This window comes from Sphaerodactylus townsendi, linkage group LG03, assembly GCF_021028975.2.
Source record: "Sphaerodactylus townsendi isolate TG3544 linkage group LG03, MPM_Stown_v2.3, whole genome shotgun sequence".
Lineage (NCBI taxonomy): Eukaryota > Metazoa > Chordata > Lepidosauria > Squamata > Sphaerodactylidae > Sphaerodactylus > Sphaerodactylus townsendi.
In genome coordinates, this window is record NC_059427.1 from 64,811,910 (window position 1) to 64,832,485 (window position 20,576).

The 20,576-nt window shown below is 44.7% G+C and overlaps 2 protein-coding genes and 1 non-coding gene across 7 annotated transcripts in view; 2 read left to right on the forward strand and 1 right to left on the reverse strand.

Moving 5' to 3' along the window:
* NISCH (nischarin) overlaps nt 1–3,523 on the reverse strand; it is a 43,057-nt gene extending 39,534 nt beyond the window's left edge. For 2 of the 3 annotated variants that reach the window (XM_048487648.1, XM_048487649.1), the window contains exon 1: nt 3,162–3,523. In XM_048487648.1, coding sequence (XP_048343605.1) covers nt 3,162–3,248 — 87 coding nt within the window. In that variant the 5' untranslated portion in view covers nt 3,249–3,523. The remainder of the gene's footprint in view (nt 1–3,161) is intronic. The other variant, XM_048487647.1, reaches the window with a different exon arrangement.
* On the forward strand, nt 2,939–19,979 carry PPAN (peter pan homolog). 3 transcript variants are annotated; one of them, XM_048487651.1, is made up of 12 exons: nt 2,939–3,092; nt 9,645–9,815; nt 11,361–11,462; nt 11,994–12,044; nt 12,642–12,812; nt 13,665–13,741; nt 15,070–15,177; nt 16,584–16,707; nt 16,952–17,030; nt 18,395–18,524; nt 18,660–18,820; nt 19,513–19,979. In XM_048487651.1, exons 2-12 carry the CDS (start codon nt 9,786–9,788, stop codon nt 19,917–19,919), a joined length of 1,440 nt encoding a protein of 479 aa, XP_048343608.1. In that variant the 5' UTR covers nt 2,939–3,092; nt 9,645–9,785; the 3' UTR covers nt 19,920–19,979. The 3 variants fall into 3 exon arrangements, with proteins under 3 accessions (XP_048343608.1, XP_048343609.1, XP_048343607.1); XM_048487652.1 differs by lacking the exon at nt 2,939–3,092 and adding an exon at nt 3,512–3,529; XM_048487650.1 differs by lacking the exon at nt 2,939–3,092 and adding an exon at nt 7,366–7,521.
* On the forward strand, nt 11,794–11,875 carry LOC125430364. The gene has a single exon (XR_007244150.1). It is a non-coding gene; the product is annotated as a small nucleolar RNA U105B (small nucleolar RNA).
* Nucleotides 19,980–20,576: the final 597 nt, after the last annotated feature.

Genomic DNA, 20,576 nt, shown 5'->3' on the forward strand with positions numbered 1-20,576 from the left:
TATAAATTACTTTACTCCCCACTGTGGAGAAAGGTGGGGTATATATGAAGTAAACACATAAGAAATATAGCTGAATATGAAAGGCTGAAAAAAGATTGTTGAATGGTTGACGAGAGGATTAAGCAAGGACACTGGAGAGGATACGAGGATCACCAGGAAAAGGCAAAAGAGGAATTAGTATGGGAGTGAAATGCTAGGGAAACTGAGGCACGCACCCCCCCCCCCCCACAAGTACTTGAGGGTTTCCAATCATGAAACTGGGTCTGTCCCAGTGGCATACACTATACAACTAGGCCACAGTTTTCCTAGGTAGAATCTGCTGTGGGGGAGAGAGAGATGAAGACAAAGGGGAAGATAAGTGTTGATTTTCTGTTGGGTGTGAAGCAGAGAAAGCAGAAAGGAAGAGGGTATGGGAGCATTAAGAGAAAAGAAAGAGGAAATAGTGAGGGAGGGAGAAATGAGTTGTCTTCCATCTCACTTGTAGTATCTATATTTGTTATTAAAATTTTTCTTCCTGCCTCATTACACATAGTAGACTTTATCCCCTTTTGTGAAGCTGGTTGGTTAGCTTGCAAATACATCCAAAATGACTGTAAACATTTCTTACACAATAAAATACACTTATTTCTTAATCGGAGGAAACCGTGCTATTCTAATATGTGGGTCCCTAGGGAAAGACGCTGAGGGAGAACCCCAGATGAAATACTGGAGGTTTCTCAGCGCTATCATCTTCCCTTCCATTACAGTTTTCTGGCAGAACCTCTCCCACATGTACCAGTGGCACAGTTCAGAAAATAGAAAGCATACAGATTAGCTGAAGTGTGGAGCATTATATGCATCACTGATTACCTTCCAAGATATTTACTGGGATTTCAAACATAGTTGACAGCACTCATTTTATTATTAACTCATAAATGATGTTTTGCTTATTATTCATATGAGCCTGCTAGAACAGCTTTATGGGGACACTTTCATCAGAAAATAGGTATGTTGTAAGGATAGGGCTAGGTCAGGGGTAGGGAACCTGCGGCTCTCCAGATGTTCAGGAACTACAATTCCCATCAGCCTCTGTCAGCATGGCCAATTGGCCTTGCTGGTAGGGGCTGATGGGAATTGTAGTTCCTGAACATCTGGAGAGCCGCAGGTTCCCTACCCCTGGGCTAGGTAGACCAAGTTCCCATTTGGCCATTATGCTCATGTATCACCTTCATTCAATTACTCCCTCTAAGCCCAACCAACTTCACAATGATTTTTGAGAATGAGGTTTATTTGAAACATTTTATTAGCTGCCCTTCTATCTTATGGAACTCAAGGCAGCTTGCAATGTAAATAATAAAAGTAAAGGTAGCCCCCACCCCCCACCCCTGTAAGCACCAGGTTATTATTGACCCATGAGGTCACATCACATCATGGCATTAAATAGGCAGACTTTGTTTATGGGTGGGTTGTCATTGCCTTTTCAGTCATCTACACTTTACCCTCAGCAAGCTGTTTATAATGTAAATACAACAATAATTAAAAAAACCAAAAAAGACCACACTTCAAAATCTCAATTAGAACTGCCAATAAACAAAAAATAATCAGATGATGTCTTAAATAAAAGTGTCTTCAGTTGTCTCCTGAAGATTGAACATGAGGGGGAGGCCACACCGCTCTGGGGATCTGTTACATAACTGTGGGATTGCCATCCCAAAGGCCCTCTTGCACACCCACCAGACCAGCCTCTTTAATGGGTGGGACAGTCAGGAGGGCCTCTCCCACTGATCTTAATTCCCAGGCAGGAATGGAAATGGAAAGCCAACACATGTTTACCATTCTGAGCTCATTATAGGAAATCTAGGATAAACTACTTGGTAACAGCTCAAGGACATGCCTAAGACAATAGACAAATACTTTTGACACCAGTGATTTCAATGGCAGGAATCTTAAGCATGTGCTTAACTCCAGTCTAAGCCAATTTAAGTACCAGTTCAGACTGGAATCACTTTGTATAGGATTGCACTGTTATTGCACTGTTAAGAATTTAAGAGTGCCCAAATCTAACTAGATCAATGGCTTATAATTTTATTATATACTATGAACACAGAACTTGGCTACATCACCTTCAAAATCTCTTGCATTCAAAGAATCGCGGTTCCACATTTTAGCCAGAGCACACTTCAGAAAAAATTGTCAAAATCCTATAATGCATGTGTACCTCACCAAAAATTTAAACTACAAATAAGGTTGATCATTATGAAAAGAATCTGAAGTAGTAACAAAACTGTGATTCAGCAAGGCTTGTTTATATACAAAGTCCTAAGGACTTAATAAGCAATACTTTAAAATTAATGTAGTGCCAATGTTTGTCATTTCGTGCTGCAAAAAGTCCAAGTAGGAGCAGGATTAAAATGGCTATTCCTTACCCAAAATTCATTAGAAGATAGTGGTTGGTGCAACCGTTTTCAGTTATGTAACAGCTGTTGGAGGTACAGCGTTTAAATAGGAAGAGTCTGTGGATGCTTGTTTTTAGCATGTTAACATTCAATACAGTGATAAAACTGGGTTAAGGCAGCAACAACAGAACCACTACTACAACCTTGCTAAGCAAACCAAAATCTTGTTCTCCTCCACACCACCACAGTTTAAAAGACTAAATAATTGAAGGGTTTCAACACATGTGTAAGTCACATATATTTTATGGGCCAGTCAGAGGACCACGAGAACAAAGCAGAAACCAAAACACTTCAAATACGTCCGTATTTTCAGCCCAATCCCAAAGGCTGCTTTGCGAAGGAACTGGTTTGTTAGGAGGAGAAAGACCGGATACAAAAGATATTGAGTTAGCAGCAGCCAGAGACCCCGGGTGTTTTGGGCTGTGAGATGCCCAGTGCACAGGAGGAGGATGCGGACCATGTCGCCCCTCAGAAACATCTATTTCCGCTCCTTCGGGGGTCCTGGCGCTTTGTTGTGAATGGTGCAGGCCGAGCAAAAGCTCCGCATAACTCGGCGTCTCAAAGCGAGAACCCGAACCGGCCCTAAGGACACGCAGCCTCGGATCGGGCTGTTGACAGGGACGGCCGCCGGACCTCAAGCCCTTAAAACGACAGCGCGTAAGAAAAGCCTAGCCGACGCGGGACGCGGCCCGCTCTCCCTCCCTGCCCGGAGGCCAGGGCTCTCACCGTGTAGTTCTCCACCAGCTCCGAGCCCAGGATCCGGACCTCTTTGGGAGGCTCCTCGCTCTCCTCCCCGGCCCCCACCGCCTCCATCTCGGCCGAGGCAGGACAAGGCTGGGCTAAGGGGAATACAGGCAACTGGGTGCCCCGCGCCGCTCACTCGGACGCGGTCCTCAGGCCAGCTCCGGCGGATGCTGCTACGCCGCCTCCCTTAGCATCGGCTAGCAGCGCAACAGCCGCCGCGGCCGCCATGTTTACTTTCAGATCACCACCAGCCCACCCAGTCAGCCTCCCGTGAGCATCCTAGAGAGGGCCGGAGGGAGGATCCGTCAAGCCACCGCTTCCATTCGCAGCCTCTGGAGCGAGACAAGGAGGCACGCGCAAGGGGAGGGGCTACTGTTCGGGGGGAGGGGCTAAATCTCAATGCCGGCTGCTCTCCCTGGCGTAAGGAGAGGGCCGGTGGGTGGCAGTGGGAGGAGGGGGCTGTGGTTGCTCAACCCAATAGCGCTGCCCGCAAGAGGGCAAGTTCTAGGGATGGAGCCGGAGCTTTTTTGCTAGTGGAACTGGAGGGCCGAGGGACCTCACCTAGTCCTTATGATCTTTGTTAGAAAATAAATACTAGGAGGAGGCGCCCGTTTGTCTCGTGAAAAAGCGCCATGATAACTTGTTTACAGCCCTGTTGGCAAAATCTTGAAAGACCCACAATCTCTGGGCATTCTCGGTACCTACAGAACAGTTCGAGCCGAGTAGCACTTAGTAATGACTGACAAGATTGGGGAGTGGGGTCAAAGCTCCTTCCGTGTTTATAAATATTCAGAAAAGGTGGGGGGGGGGGGACAGATCCAAAATCAATGGCGAATCAAAACGTAATTCAGTTTAAACGGGACTGGGGGAAAGGTGACATAGATATCGAGAGAGAAAGAGCCACCCCACCCCCAAATCTGAGTCTAAAAAACTGTAACGTCGGGAATGGCTGGTCAGACGTCATCCATGTTAGACTAGCAGTCCAGTTCAGTCCGATCCTAATTTTGTTTATTTAGAAGTGCTTCTTGTTGGTCAATGGGCTTGCTCAAAAGCGTGGACAGTATTGCAGATTCTATTTGTAGCAGCCAAAAGCCAATGTTAATTTACTGTCAACATTGTTATACTTAACTTCATGGGGGAGCAGAAAACCAGTATATTTAACTAGTATTTGTCCAATTGCAGTTTCCTTATTCCTGTGTCTGATACATTTGTAAACATGCATCACAGTTTTGATGCATTAGCTGGGAAGGATCTAATATTTGAGACACTGTCATGTAAAAGCCGTATTTAGGCGAGGTACTCAGCAGTTGTAATCTCTCACTTGCCCAGTGTTCTCCCCTGTCCTCTCACTTCATCTGCTAGCTCGCAAAAGTTCTGCAACAGCTTTTGATGCCACTGCTCATGATTTCCTTCCTGATCGTCTTTCAGGTGCGATATGCATCTAGTCAGCTATACGGGTAAAGCCCCTGGGAGAGGTCATCTGGAAATTTGGGTGAACTGTCACCTATATATAGGTGATACTCAACTCTGTTAGGTTTGCACTCCACCAAAGGAGCAAGTTAGTAGCTTGGAGGTGCTCCTTACCCCAGGCCTACTGTTGGATTAAAAGGGGCAGTAGCGGTAGCCAGGGATGCCTTTCAGGAGCTCCTGCTGGTGAGCCAGGTGTGGCCCTTCCTGGCCATAAACAATCTTAACACAGTGGTGCACTTATTTTTGTGGGAAGGGGACTGCCCTTGAAGACACTCTGGAAGTTATAGTTGGTGCAGAATGTTGCTGCCAGAGTGTTGCCTGGAGTTGCTCATAGGGACCATAAAACTCTAGTCTTATTACATCTATCCTGGCTTCCAATTTGCTTTGGACCCAATTCAAGGTTCTGATTTTGACCTTTGAAGTCCTGTATAGCCTGAGACCAACATATCTTATGGCCTGTATCCTCCCATATGAGCATACATTCCAGTGGCCTTTGGAGGTCCTGCTTCGGTTGCTCCACTATCTGAAACTAGACAGGTGACCTGAGAAACGGCCATCTCAGTTGTGGCTCCAAAACTGAGGTTTGCCTATCTCTATCAGTGTTCTTCACCAGTAGATGAAGACTTCTTTGTTTCGTCTGGCATACTCCCATTAATGGTTACAGGCTCTTCTTCAAGTGTGGTTTATATGGTTTTAATTGAATTATTTTATAATTTTAACTATATGTCAATTGCGTAAATGTTTTAATCATTTTATGTTTTCTGCTTTATAGACCCTGATCTAGTGGAAATATGGCATAAACATTTTTAAAGTATATGTATATCCAGTACTTTGTATATCCATATATTTATATGTATATCCAGTACTTTGAACAAAAATTGAAAGGTGATACAAGTCCTGCAAAGGCCAGATCTCACTTGAAAAGGAATTCAGGCCAGGGCCAGAGCTGAGAAGGCTCTGGCTCTGGGTGAGGACCGACGGATTATTTTTTGGCCAGGGACCATCAGTAAGTTGTCTCCTAATGAGTGAAACAATCTTTGTGGGTTGTGCTGGGAGAGGTGGTCCTGCAGATATGAAGGTCCCAGACCATTAAAGGCTTTAAAGATCAACCCCAGAAATTTGAACCTGATTTGGTGCTCCGCCTGGAGCCAGTGCAGTTGATAGAACACTGGTTAAATATGTGCTCACCACAGGGTCCCTGTAAGGACCTGCAGTACTGCATTTGTGACCAGTTGGAGTTTTTGAAGTAGTCTCAAGAACCAGTTGGAGAACCAGTTGTAGTCTCAAAGGTAACCCTGCAAAGAGTGAGTTATAGAAACACAGTCTAGATTGTTGTGTGCATCACAGTGGCTAGGCCAGGGCAAAATAGGTAGGGAACTGGTTGGTGGATCTGGTGAAGTTGAAAAAATGCCACTCTGGCTACATTTGTGGTTTGTGCCTCCACTGAGTTTAGTGGAATTTATTCTCCGGTAAGCATGCGTAGATTGCAGTCTCTGTTATCCCCAAAATGCACTGGATTTATTCCAGAGGAGTTTTTGTGGATTAAAATTTTTAAACATCCTACATAAAATGAATGCATACTGAGGGTCCACTCACAGCACATGAATAAAGCTCCTTTTTTTAGCAGTCAGTAAAGTATATATACCAACACATCATGTAATTTATAACTCAAAAATATATTTCTTTCACATTTGTGTATTCATTATGCATATGTTGCTGTTTTTCTCTTCATACCCACAAACAGTCCTGTAGATCTTCCAGACTAACAGATAATGGATTTCTTTTTTTGAAGAAAAAAGGAGATACTGTTACTAGAATTTCATTTGCTTTCAGATAATGATACATGATGGTTTAGGGTTGCTCTGACCAAGAGACTCCCATTCCCTTGTCAGCACCTGCCTCTGCTGACCAGATGCAAGCAAAGCAGTTATCTTGCCTGGGCTTGAACCAGGCCAGCTATAACACAGACCCAGTAGGTGATGCTATTCAGCTCCTGCGATGTTAATGGATAAGAGAGAGCCAAGCACCAATTCCCTCCTCATTGTGCCACTCTGAACTGTCTCTCAGATGGGTTGGCCAGAGGGAGAAACAACCCTTGAGGACCCTAAGCTTGGTGCAAGGGGGGCATAAACATGCTTTAAATAAATCAATCAACTTGGTGACAGTTGTTATACCTTGCTCCATAAAGCTGTTGTCCTAACACCATCATTAATACGACTATGACTACTGCCCTGCTCGTTTCACACCAGGGGTGCTGCCTTTTAAAGGGGTACTTGTACTTTAAAAACTGCAAGGCTTGCGAAACGCTCCCGGGAATAGATGGAACCCCCTACCTATTAAATAAGGCTGCCATCCTTCAGAAATTAAATCGAATCAGTTCCCCTAGAGAAAATGACTCTTTTATGTTTATGCTACTATACCAAATGACACCCACCCTCCCTTCACCAACTCCTCCCACCTCCCTTTCCACCGTCAAATCTCCAAGAATTTCCCAACCCAGAGCTGGCAACCCTGAGAAAACCAATGCATGAGGAAACCTTCGGAGTAAAAAGTCTGATTTTGGACGGTCTGATGTTAGCTGTCCTTCCTCAGAAGAAGTCTTACAGTAGCGTGCACAGGGCTTGCCGCCTTGCATGAGTATATGCACGTTTACTCACAAGTAAGCCTTGCAAAACAGGCATTTCAAGTGCAAGGTGGGTAGAGAAATCTGAGCAGCCACAAGAGCCCGCCGGACGGTTGATTAAGGAGCACAGATCCGGAACTCTTTGGGGGCGGTAGGGAAGGGGAACCGGAAGGAGCATCTTTGGGTGCCGCGTGGCCGCCGCCGCCGCCGCCGCCGCCACGTGTGACTACCATGGGGAGACCGACCAAAGTCAGTAATTGTTTTTTCCTTTCTTGGGGAGAGATGGAGGGAATCTAGAATGGGAGCCTTAGAATGGCCTGGCATAAAAACGGGGCTGGGAATCTAGTGGACGGGGGAAAGGAATTAGACCAAGTGTTGCACTTTTATCCTGTCCTCCTTCAGGGAACTCAGAATAACACACGTAATTCTCCCCTTCACTGTGTTTCTTTTCCTGGTGAGGTCGTGTAGGCTGCGAGAGAGGGACTGGTGGGCCGGCCGGCCGAGGTAGTTACTGAGCTTCGGCGGGAAAGGGTTAAAACACGAGTGTCCTGGGTATTGACCTGGCGCTAAGACGTCGCTGTCTTTCCTAATAATGGGTTGAGTACGAGGGCTGGAGTTCCAGGAGTTTGAGCAGAACGACTTTTTAAGTGTTGCATGATTGTGGGGAAATAGTAATTTTGAGAGTTTCTGGTTTATGTAGTTTTTACAAAGAGAAGATGGATCTGGTATGGATTCTAAAAGAATTGCTGTATTAATCAGTCGCAGCAAAAAAACAAAGGTAGCATCATAGAAATTGAGGTTTTATTTCAGCACAAACTTACAGAGTAGAGCTTGCTTGGTCATCGTGCTGGAAAGTGCTGTCAAGGCACAGCTAATATTATGGCGACCCCATAGAATTTTTAAAGCAAAAGATATTCAGAGGTAGTTTGCCGCTGACTTCTTCTGCATTGATGATCCTGGATTTCCTTGGTGGTTTCCTATCCAAGTACTAACCTGGCCCAACCCTACTTAGCTTCCCAAGACTGAGTGGGCTAGCCTGAGCCATCCAGGTCAGATTTGTTTTTATCATTACAAGTGTTCATTTAGCCATGTTAGAAAAATGGCTGATCGCTGACACTTTGAAGGTCTCTGTAATTTTTCTTGGTTGCATCTGAATTTTACATAATTATATTTCAGCCTAGCTCTTTGCATTTCATAACCCCACTGTCTCTCTCCTCATAACATATAAGTATGTGCCTAGTGGGGTTTGCTATATACATCTTAGTAAGGAAGAAAATATTGTAGAATTGTAATAGCCTGCAAAACTCCTGTTCTTGTCCTGTTAGTAAAGAGAAACTGACATCCTCTCATTCTCATAATGATAGAACTAAGTTACCCAGTGAAAGAGCAAGGCAGAATTGGCAGAAGAGTTTATAAATAGTAATTTTCTACATAAGGCAGAATTGACTTATTGATTCTGCTGTCACAAACTACGATGATGGATGCTAGTTTAGATGACATTTTAGAAATGATTAGGCAGGTTTATGAAGCATAAATCTTATCAGTAAGATTGTTAACAAAATGGAACATCCAAGTTCAGGAACATTGACAGTGTTTTCCCCTTTTCTATTTTATCTACATGATAGCTCTGCAAGGTATGTAAGTAATTGGCCCAAGGTTGTTGCACAGCAGGCATTCAAGGCAGAGTGGAGGTCTCCCAGCACTTGTAAAATGCTTGTGGTCTTACCTTCCTTATGAGTTAATATATATCATTCACATTGCTCCCATGTTACTGGTGCCCATTTTATTTAAATAGTAATTTAGCAAAATTGTTCAACTGTCTGAAGCAACTTAGCCAAGTTAGACATTGCAGGATAAAAAACTTGAAGAAAAATCCAAAGTTGCTAACCAGTTCTATTATGGAAATACTTTTTTCCTGCTCTTGGAAGTGGTAGACAGTTGGACTGGACTGATTGACTGCCCCTCTGGAAAAAAAATCCCAAGAGAGAATTTTCTTAGCCCACTGGTACATCTATCTCATCCAGTTTCATATCTTACACTGGCTTAAATGCTTTAAATCTCAGTGGTTATTTGTGAATAGAATGCCAAACAATCATGTCAGTATTGTTATAAATGTGTTGTTGTGCTTTGAAATCACCAAGATTCTCAGCTGGCATGACTGCTTGAGGGATGATATTCTGTAGTTATGAACTTCTAATAGAGGGCTTTATTGTCATTAATCCAAGTATCACTTGGTGGGGAACTTTGGAAAGGATAATTAGGTGGAGGGGGATGGGGAGAGAGAATCTAGAGTGAGACATTAAGTCCTGGGGGGGGGGGGTACCTCTCCTTCATGCCATTCTTAATGTAATTCTCCCTCTGCTCCTTTGCAGACTAAGAATCAGAAGAAAGAGCGTGCAGCTGCCCAGCATCGCTCTCAGGAGGAATACAGCTCTGTTCCTCACTCTTTTGTCTTTCACCGTGGTCATGTTGGCAAAAACCTGCAGCAGCTCATCCTGGATGTCCGGCGTGTGATGGAACCCTACACAGCTACTAATCTCAAGGTAGAGTTTTTTAGCCAGTATGCACTGAGGAAATTTTTTAGAAAATGTTCTTAGTGTTGTGACAAGGATCATACGTTCATGTATGGTGGCAATGTATAGTTGTTCAAAGTTATTTGAAGAGCATGCAAAAAACAGTAATTAACATCCTAGTTTATTAGATTCCTGTGTTGATCCTTTACTGTTTCTGTTGGGATATTTGACATTTGAGGGAAATGCATAAATACTCAGTAGTTCAGCTGAAATGTTGATTGATTCTCTTTGGATGCAAAATCATTTTTCTGAAATTTATGCATGGGGAAATAGAACTTGGAAGACATGAATAAATTGAGTTCCCATCACATTTTTGGAAGGGAGAAATAAATGCTATGTTTTGAGGAAGATGGTCACAGTTCATAGATTCCTGCAACAGCATAACAACAAAAATTTGCTAAGCTGAAGGTTCATTGTTATCATAGTGGTAATCTGCTTTGCAGACACATATAAATGTTAATTCTGTTTTAGAAATGAAGATTTTGGGGCCTCTTTCCAAGTGAGGTTGCAGGTGTTAACTTTACAAAGAAAGTTTTAAAAGAATATAAATGAGGCATGGAAGAAAACCAGGCCTACTGATAGTAAAATGTCATCTGGTGGGAGAGAATGGAGGAAGGGAAATCAAGGCTCCTAAATTTGAATCCTGGATCTGAAGGGAATGGAATATATTGGTTGTATGTGAAGATAAATAATTGATTCTATTTCCCTCCCACCCCCGCCTGGTCACTAGATGGGATCCCAATGGTCAGGTGGAAGCTATTGGATGAAGAGAATGGGCTTAAGTTATTTCTGTGTAGGGCCACTGCGAAGCAATTATGGTCAGTAATGTTTCTTGAACCATCCATGGACAAACAAACTAGCCCTGCTCAGAGTTCTTCTCACCAAAGGCCAGACTCTTTGGCCAAGAAATATTTGAAAACAACAGTGGAATTAATTATGCATATCAATGTTTATGCAACTTGAACTGTGCTATCCAAAAACTGGTCTATATGCCTTTTAAAAAAGAAACATGTTTGCACGTGCAATGTTTTTACCTTACTTATGAGAGGCAACTATGTTGGCGGATGTGCAGTTTCTGCTGAAATGGCAGGTAGGGGAAACAAGATGGAGGCTGTGAATAACAAGGGTAAAGCTGCACAGAGTATTTTCTTGAACTCTAGAGCAGTGGTTCTCAACCTTCCTAATGCCGCGACCCTTTAATACAGTTCCTCATGTTGTGGTGACCCCCACCCATAAAATTGGTATATATAAAATATAAAAAGACCGTTTTCTGATGGTCTTAGGTGACCCCTGTGAAAGGGTCGTTTGACCTCCAAAGGGGTCACGACCCGCAGGTTGAGAACCGCTGCTCTAGAGCGTTTCAGAGACGCTGCACTCAGATTTTAAAGCTAATGTTTATCTCTGAAATGTTCCAAGGTTCAGGAAAATACCTTGTTCAGCTTCATGTCTGTTGAAGATTTCTCATCCTAGAGGTTGTCCTTATCAAGTCTCATAGAATGGCTCTGTCTCTTTCAGATGCGAAAGAAGAACAATCTGAAGGATTTTGTGGCAGTGGCTGGACCCTTGGGCGTGACTCACTTCTTGATATTCACGAAAACCCCCGCCACTATCAACCTCGTAAGTGACAAAATGAGGTGTTGCTCAGTGCAGGCAACCAGCAGCCTCAGGACTGAGGTCTCTGGCAAGTCTGGAATTTAGGCAGTTTTGATTTTGCGTCCTTGTTCCATCTGTTTCTGGCTCTGCATGCAGCTTGATTCCTTTTCCTGTAGATCTATGGAATTTTCAAACTTCCTTAATTCAGAAATCCTTTGCATATCAGTTTGCTCACTGAGGATGTAATTGCTTTGCCACATAAAACATCCAGTCTAGCTCCTTTTCTCAATGAACACACATACCTGGTGTCCACTGGTATGCCAAGCTGACTTATCCCCTTAGCGTTCCTTTCTGACCAGATGCAAATGATGACAATGTATTTTTCTGAGTGAAATCTGTGATTCTCACTTCAAAGTAAACGCACTGATGCATCCGGGGAAAGCAGAGTGAAGAAGCTCTGGCTGTAACTGTGGCTGCTGCCTACTGTTGAATTAGATGGCAGGGGGTATCCTGGACTTCATGTTTTCTGATGCTGATTATTTTTGTCTTTCTCAGAAACTTTTCCGTCTTCCTGGTGGACCAACCCTGACCTTCAGAGTTATTCAGGTACCACAGGGGATGATGATGTCCTTGGCAGAGAAGGCTAGATGGGGCTGGAGCTCTGTCTGAAACCCCCGTTAGTTATAGGCTCTATCTATGGCTCCCCCCCTTCCCCCCGGATGTGTGTTATATAGTCAGGCAAAGCCTAAGTCTTTGTATGCTTTATCAAGGTGCAGATTTTTGTTACACAATCTGAAAATACGTGTCAAGGAAAATCAAATTCTTCAGTCTGTAGAAACTACAGATTGAGCTGCCTTGCATAATTTCTCTTTTTTGGCAAACAGTATTCTGGCTTTTCCCTGGGATCACTGGGAGTCCTATTAGGCCGATTTATTCACTTGGCTTCTAAGATAGCAGCAGACATCCCCCACCCCCTTTTCGACCACATCTGACAGAGAAATATGTACTTATTAAAAACAATGCAAGGCGAGCTGCTCAGGAAGCTGAATCCTTCAAAATAATGAGTTCTCTGCAGCCCTGGCTGTGTCCCTCTGAAAAGAGTCTTCGGGGTTTCAGGATTCTCAGGCCTTTGGTGTCTGTTTCTCAGCAGAGCTCCTTTCCCCTGTTGCTGCCTGACTCTTCCATTGTGCTCCTTCTCTTCAGTATTCACTCATCAAGGATGTCGTGTCGTCCCTGAAGCGGCACCGGATGCATGAGCAGCAGTTCACCCACCACCCACTCCTGGTGCTGAACAACTTTGGCCTTCAAGGGATGCACATCAAGGTCATGGCTACTATGTTCCAGAACATGTTCCCCTCCATCAATGTCCACAGGGTGAGTGTGACCTAGCCTTGAGATTGTTAGCTGTGGTCTGCCACTCAGGTTCCTCTGGGCTTTGAATTCTATGCTGTGTGTACCCCAACTGTGCCTTGTTCTGTCAAGAAAATGTGTGTTTACCATAGTTGCATGTTGCCCATCCCTGAAGGAGCCAAAGTGTATCCCAGTTTGAGTATCTTTGAAACAGACTTGTTGAGGTGGATGAGGCTGAGAGAGTGTAACTCAGTCCTTGCTGAGGTGGTAGACCTGTGGTGTGCGTCATCCAGTTTCAGACTGCCGTGCCTCATGTGGCTAAATGCTTCTTCATTTAAACAAAAAAAGCCCTTTTAAGTACAGGAAAGATGTGTGCTGGTGAGGAGGTTGGGCTTGAACATGCTAGCTTTCTGTACAAAATATATCCTTTTTGTCTGAAGGAGATTGCAGCCTGAAATGGTACAATCAAGATGCAGTTTCTCCACTCAGTAAGAACTAACCAGTAAACTATGTGACTGAGCAGAGATTTAAACTCTAGTCTCTTCATCACACTGACATTTAGCAGCACAGCCTTTTTTCCCCTTGTCTGAGCAGCTTTACCCATGGTATATAAAAATATTACCAGAGGGATGGGTGTGTGGGTGGGTGAAAGATTTTTAAATCCTGCCTGGCTCCTGGTACCACATTTGTTTTGAAAGCAAGCCTACTGTGACAGCATTCCCTTTTCTGCTTTACTGGTTTGGATCAAAATATTCCTGCTATTCTAAGCAGGAGGAGACCTTTTTTCAGACAGACTTCCTAAAGTGCTAGTTAGGGGAAGACTCTGTTCCCCCTTATGTATCTTGGTTCTCATGGCTTGTTCTGCTTTGCCTCCAGGTTAACCTGAATGCTATCAAGCGCTGTGTACTGATCAGCTATGAACCAGACAGTCAGACTCTTGAATTCCGTCACTAGTAAGTTTTTGCTAAGTTCTGCTGCACTGGGTGTATGTCAGGGAGGGCAGATCAGACAACATGTCAAGCCACTTCTGCAAGAAGTACCTAAACAGGTTTGGGGGCCAGTCACCTGTCTATCCCACTTTTGTCTCAACCTTACTCCAAGGAGCTCAGGTGGCTCCCTCCTCCATTTTATCCTCACAAAAATCATGGGAGGTAGACTTGGATGAGAAAAAGGCACATACACACACACACCACTCACTCAGTGAGCTTCCTGGACTTCCAAATTCCACTCTGTCATCTATGTGCTACATCACAGCAGTACACCTGCGTTATCGAAGTTTACATGTGTGCTTTCATTCTTGTAGAAATGACCAGCCTATTGCTTCACTGGGAGGATAATTGTCCATCTTCAGGGTACAGCAGAGTATTTACTCGCCCAACCGATCTGCAGGGTAGTTTAGGTTCTGCTCAACACCAGGGTTGACTGGTGATTTGAACCCAGGTGGATAGTGTCAAACTCTATCCACTACACTGCTTGGCTAGTGCTGCATATCAAAGATTGCACCTGTGCACAAGAACAGGAAAATTCCCATTCTAGTGATGAGCTGGATGCAAATGACGAGAGTATAGTCTGCTGATGTCTCTGACTTTATTCCGAAGTAAACACTGATGTACCCAAGCAATTAAAAATGGAAGGCAGTGCTGTCCAGAGTGCCAAACCTTTATTTGATGTTTCTGCTTTTGTAAAATCTGACAAGTTCATCATTCCAACTTCTCTTTCTAGTACATCACACCACCTGCCTAGACAGGGTCTACAGGCAGTGATGATACTGTTAGCTTTTGATGTGTTTAATTGGGTGCATCAAAATGCTCTTCTCTGATACCTCATTCCAGTTTAGCTATTCAGATCCCTAGCTTGTTCCCTACATCAGCAAAAGGCTAGAGACCAACTTTATTTTAAGGATATGTAGTATGAAAGTCATTTCTGTTACCAAGGATATTTCACCTAGAGGGAGGCAAGGAGCTAAAACCATCTCCTTGACCTCATGGTCATCTTATTTTGCTCTAGGCTGCTTTCTTATAAAGATGCCATGTACTGTGTTGGGCCACTGGTCCATCTCATCAAGTACCAAATAACGTCATTTCCTCATCACAGACAGTAGCAGTCAAAGGTCTCTAGATCTGCTGCCTTTGATACTGGAGGCTGATACTGAGTTTGGGACCCCAGGCGTGCTAAGCATCTGTTCTGATCCGGAGCTTCCATGCTCCCTCTTCCAGTCCCGCTGGCATTCCTCTCCCCTTGAATCCTCACAAACACCCCTCCCACTTCTGGTGTTTTGCAGCAGTTTGAAAGTGGTGCCTGTAGGAATGAGCAAAGGGTTAAAGAAGTTCCTCCAGGAAAAGTTTCCCAACATGAGCCGCCTCCAAGACATCAGTGAGCTGTTGGTCAAGTAAGAGATGTGCTCTGGGTTGAGGACAGATTCCTCCTGGGTATTTAAGTGAGAGTGGGCCATTGTCACTGGGGCTGTGTGTTCCCATATGCATGTTGCATGATTGCCTGCATGTAAAAGCTTGTTTATCTTCATGCCCTCACCCCCAAGTTATAAAAACCATGCCCATCACGTAACGAGTGTTTTGAGGAACTCTGGTAAGGCTGCCTTTGAGCAAGTACAAAGGGCAGAACTTTCCAATTATTGTACCCCTCAGGGCATGCCTGTCCTTAGCATGTAAAAGCAGTCTAGGACTGTGGGTAGGATTTGAATCTTACAGCCTGCTTTCTTAAATAGGAAAAACAAGCTTTATTGTTACAGACTCCACATACATGGAAATTAGCTGTCGTGCCTAGTGAGACAGATCTATGGAAAATAAAAATATATAGCAGGTCTAGCTAAGTCACGTTACAGTACAGTTGTCTTTGTTAGTGGTTAAGAGCAGGTGGATTCTAATCTAGAGAACTGGGTTTGATTCCCCACTCCTCCACCTGAGTGGCAGGCTTATCTGGTGAACCAGATGTGTTTCTGCACTCCTACATTCCTGCTGGGTGACCTTGGGCTAGTCACAGTTCTCTCAGAACTCTCTCAGCCCCACCTACCTCACAAGGTGTCTGTTGTGGGGAGAGGAAGGGAAAGGAGCTTGTAAGCCACCTTGAGTCTCCTTACAGGAGAGAAAGGTGAGGTATAAATCCAAACTCTTCTTCTTTGGTGGAGTAAACACATACCCAACCTCCCTACTGCACCCTTTGCAGAGCTTGGGTCCCAGCATATGTTCTCAGCATCTGGACAAAGTATCTTTTAAAATCTTTCGATCTGTTTTGATGGTAGTCTTCTCCAGCCCATAGTTAGGGCTCCTGTCCTCATGGGAGACACCCCAACTCTTCCCCAATCAGGTTATCTGGCACTTGCTACCTGTTCCATACCCCAGATCCGGTTTTATAGCCATCATCTGTCTTCCCCCACCTTGGAGCAGAAACCTGTCTCCTGTGTTCTCCTGTACCTCAGGGCTTTCATGTTCAAATAAATTGTTGATTTGTCTGATGCTCTCTGAATCCACAACTGACTTCCTGGTGGGGAGAGAAGGAGAGGATGCTTCATTCTCTGTTCCCTAAGTCTGATATTCCTCTCTCCTGTTCCTTGCAGTGCTCTCTTTTCTATTTATGCTGAAACTGTTGGCTCAGAATGTCTGTTGTCTTACTTCCTATTGCTGCTTTGCTCTGCCCATTCTTGCTTTCTCTACCACTCCTCTGCTTCTTTTAAACATGAGGCAAGACCCCATCTGTTGTTCTGTGTCATATACTTCACTTATATTAAAAGTACTCTGAAAAGAACAATAATATTTTCCTTCCCTCCCCACTGCACAGAGATGTTGCCCTCTCCGAGAGTGAAGCTGAGCAGGACGGCAGTCACAACATCACAGAGCTGCCTCAGGCTTATGCAGGCCGTGGGAACATGAAATCTGAACAGAGTGCAGTGCGCCTTACTGAGGTCAGCCATAAGCCCCTATTCTTGTGGGCGAGATGGTGGGTGTAATGGGTATAGCACACGGCTAGGCAGATGCAATGTAAAACTGATATCTTGCTGATGCTGCCACCTCAGACAGTCTGAGCCATTTCTCTGGAAGTGGATCAGCCATAAGATTTCCTAGATTTCTGCAGGTTGCTTTGTTTTGTGCCTCAGGGCATATCTGACTTTCTTTTCCATGATTGGCTTGTCTCTTCTCCCTGTACAGATTGGCCCTCGAATGAGGCTGCAGCTCGTCAAGGTGGAAGAAGGCTTAGGTCAAGGCAATGTGCTGTATCATCACTTCAGTGAGTATCCTGGGCCTTCTTCCACATAGATGCCTGTCACTGAGGAGGAGAGAAGAGCATACCTTTAGAGCCCTCCCTTGGTGAACAGCGGTGCTATGAAAGCCTGCCCAAGCCAGCATGGAAAAGGAATCTGATTTCTCTTGGCAGTAGAAAGAGATGGGAGAAAGGCAACACAGGTCTGCCTTGGAGGAGCTTCTATTCATTTCATGGGCTTTCTCACAGCAGCCTGGGAATACAAGCTTCAGATTTCATAGGTTTTCAAGAGCAGGGAGCTGGAAATGAATAGAAAGAACCAGCATCCTTGATTTTCTCTTGTGTTTCAGACCTTAATTGACTTTATAAACAAGGATTATTCATGACCCTCTAGTCACTTTTGGTCTGCTAGTAGCTTCATGAACTTGGTTTTGCTGTAATCCCAAGCTATTAAAAGGGCAGGTTGTCAGGTAACTAGCCAGACCCCACCATTTGACAAGTTGTTTAAACAGGCTTGGTGTAAACCTGAGGTTACATCAGCGACACAGCCTTTTTAATTTAAAAAAAGAGCCTGAAAAGTGAGTTTTAGAAGGGAAGAGAGTAAGAGAATGGTGGGCATAAAAATATCAACCCATTTTGCACCTACTGTGAAAAGCCAAATTGCATGCAAGTCATGGAATACAGACTTGCAGCCCCGTTGGGAGGTGGGGTGGTCCACTCTTGGGAGCTGTGGGTTGGCCATTCCAGTGGTTTTGCTCTCCCCAGATCACTTACCCTGGCGGAGGGGTGATCCTGCTGGAGTTTGGCTGCTGTTGCCCCTGGGCATAGGAACGTGGCGCAGGTTAGCGTAAACGGTACCAGCAGCTTTTTGTTGATGGACCTCTGAGTAACACTGAATGTCACAGTGACTTAAGAAAGTCAGACATAATTTGATTTTATTTGTGCTCTATTTGTATATTCATTCACCGCCCTGAGCCCTTCAGGGGAGGGTGGTATATAAATGTAATTAATAAAATAAATAAATAAATGAGTTACCCTGCATAATGAGTTACCCTGAGAAATCTTTGTCTAAACCTGACCTGTAATTTTGAAACGTTCATCCTTGCCAGGTCTTTGCTTTCAGAGTTTTGGTTCTAGCCACTGCTAATGTGAAATGCTTTTACTTCCTGCCTTGGACAAATGGTTCTGTGGCAGGCTTTCAGTTCTTCCTCTGGGATCAAAACAATATTTCAGGAGCCCCAGAGGTTGGTGATTTGATCTTCAAAACAAAGTGTACCCACTTGCATTGTTCTTCACAGAGGGATCAGATAGGCAGCCAAGGGGGAGGGGTTGAACTGTCTGCCTTGTGTGACTTCACACCCACTCCAATCAATTCTGACTCCTACCTGCAGTTCACAAGAGCGAGGAAGAGATCCAGGAGGCCCTAGTGAGGAAAGAAAAAAAGTTACAGCTGAAGGTTGAGCGCCGCCACAAACAGGATGCAGATGTGGACCGTAAGAAGGAACAGAGAGAAGCTCATAGGTATGGGGTGGGGGTGGGGATTGGATGTTGATGCAGTTGGTGAGCCAACGGACTAAAAGGCAAGTGCCTTGTTTCGGGTGTGTAGGAAGGATTGGCCTGTGTGTTTGATAGTCTCACTGGATTGGGGGGTTGTAGGAAGAAGAGCCTGGAGGGGATAAAGAAAAAGAAGAAGCCAGCAGAGGGAAGTGATAGCGATGCAGAGGATCCTGGGCTGCAGGAGGACCAGATTGCGGATGAGCCATCAGATGATGATACAGAATATTACCGACAGGAAGTGGGAGAAGAGCCTGATGAAGGTGGGTGTCAGATGCTTGTTTTTGGTAGGAGGTATGGCACATTCTGTTGGATTCAGCTGATTAAAACGGTTGTGCTGGGCATAAAATACCCCCCCATGTTCTGATACATTCACCTTGGAGAAGGGGTGTGCTGTGCATGTGCATTCATTTTCCCAGTCCTTTGTTTGAAATTTTCTACTTGCAGTTTTTGGTGAACTCTCAGTATAGCATTCTGAAACTTTTGGCTCTTGCCTGGCCTTCACATGTAGCAGAATGAAGTTGGTCACTTGAGATGCCTTTTGCCTTTAGTGTTTTAACATAGTTGCTTTGTATAGTTTTAAATTTTTTTGTAAGGTGCGTGGAAGGTAGCCTTCAACCTCTTCAGAATTGGTACCCACACTTATCCATAACCCTGAACACACTTCTAGTTTCTTAGTTACGCATGCCTGTATTTGGGGTGAGGGGAGTATCCATGGAGAGGCAAAAGAAATCTAAGAGGGATTCAGAGTTGTATAGAAGAGGCAGGGTTAGTAGGAGCAATTTTTCTCCATTGAAAGGGACAGCAGCTCCATTCTCCATTTGCATCTGACCCCATCTGTTTTCCTGTTTCTCTTCATCTAGCAATGATTCTGAGGTGCAACCCACTGTTGATGCAACTGTGCCCGTCCTTACCACTTCATTGCCTAATGCTCTCCTTGTTAAATCCATTCTAGATCTGTTCCCGCAAAGCACCAAGAGGAAACGAGGGCTTGGCCAATCCATCAAGCCAAGAAAAAGATACAAACACTCCCACTCTACAGGTGATCAGAACCCACCCCCTGTAGGCAAAATCTCAAAAGTGAAGCACAGGAAGATTCCACGGCCCAGGCAGGGCAGGCAGCCAAGAGACTCACCTGGTCTGAGAGGGCAGCAGCAGGATACGAGGCAACAAGGAAGATCATCGAGTGCCAAGCGGAAGCAGGCCCAACGATCAGGGCAGTGCCATGCTAAACAGCAGCATGGCTCAAGGCTTCAGGGGGCCCGGAAGCAGGGCAGGCCTGGACTGCCGAGGAAGCAGGTTCCAAAGAGAAAAGGAGCCTTCAGAAAACAGAGACGTTCGGGGAAGAAAGGGCCAGTGTAGTGCTCTGAGACTTTGCTTCACTTGGTGTTTGTTTTTGTAATATAGAATCTATCCAAGCTGCTTGCGAATGTGTCTGTATTGGACTTGCATCATTGCTGTGCAGAAGCAAAAACAGGGCTGACTCTTTGTGGGATTGGTTGTTAGGTACATTCTGGCTAGAACATAAGAACAAGCCAGCTGGATCAGACCAAAGTCCATCTAGTCCAGCTCTCTGCTACTCGCAGTGGCCCACCAGGTGCCTTTGGGAGCTCACATGTAGGATGTGAACGCAATGGCCTTCTGCGGCTGTTGCTCCCGATCACCTGGTCTGTTAAGGCATTTGCAATCTCAGATCAAAGAGGATCAAGATTGGTAGCCATAAATTGACTTCTCCTCCATAAATCTGTCCAAGCCCCTTTTAAAGCTATCCAGGTTAGTGGCCATCACCACCTCCTGTGGCAGCATATTCCAAACACCAATCACACGTTGCGTGAAGAAGGGTTTCCTTTTATTAGTCCTAATTCTTCCCCCCAGCATTTTCAATGAATGCCCCCTGGTTCTAGTATTGTGAGAAAGAGAGAAAAATTTCTCTCTGTCAACATTTTCTACCCCATGCATAATTTTGTAGACTTCAATCATATCCCCCCTCAGCCGCCTCCTCTCCAAACTAAAGAGTCC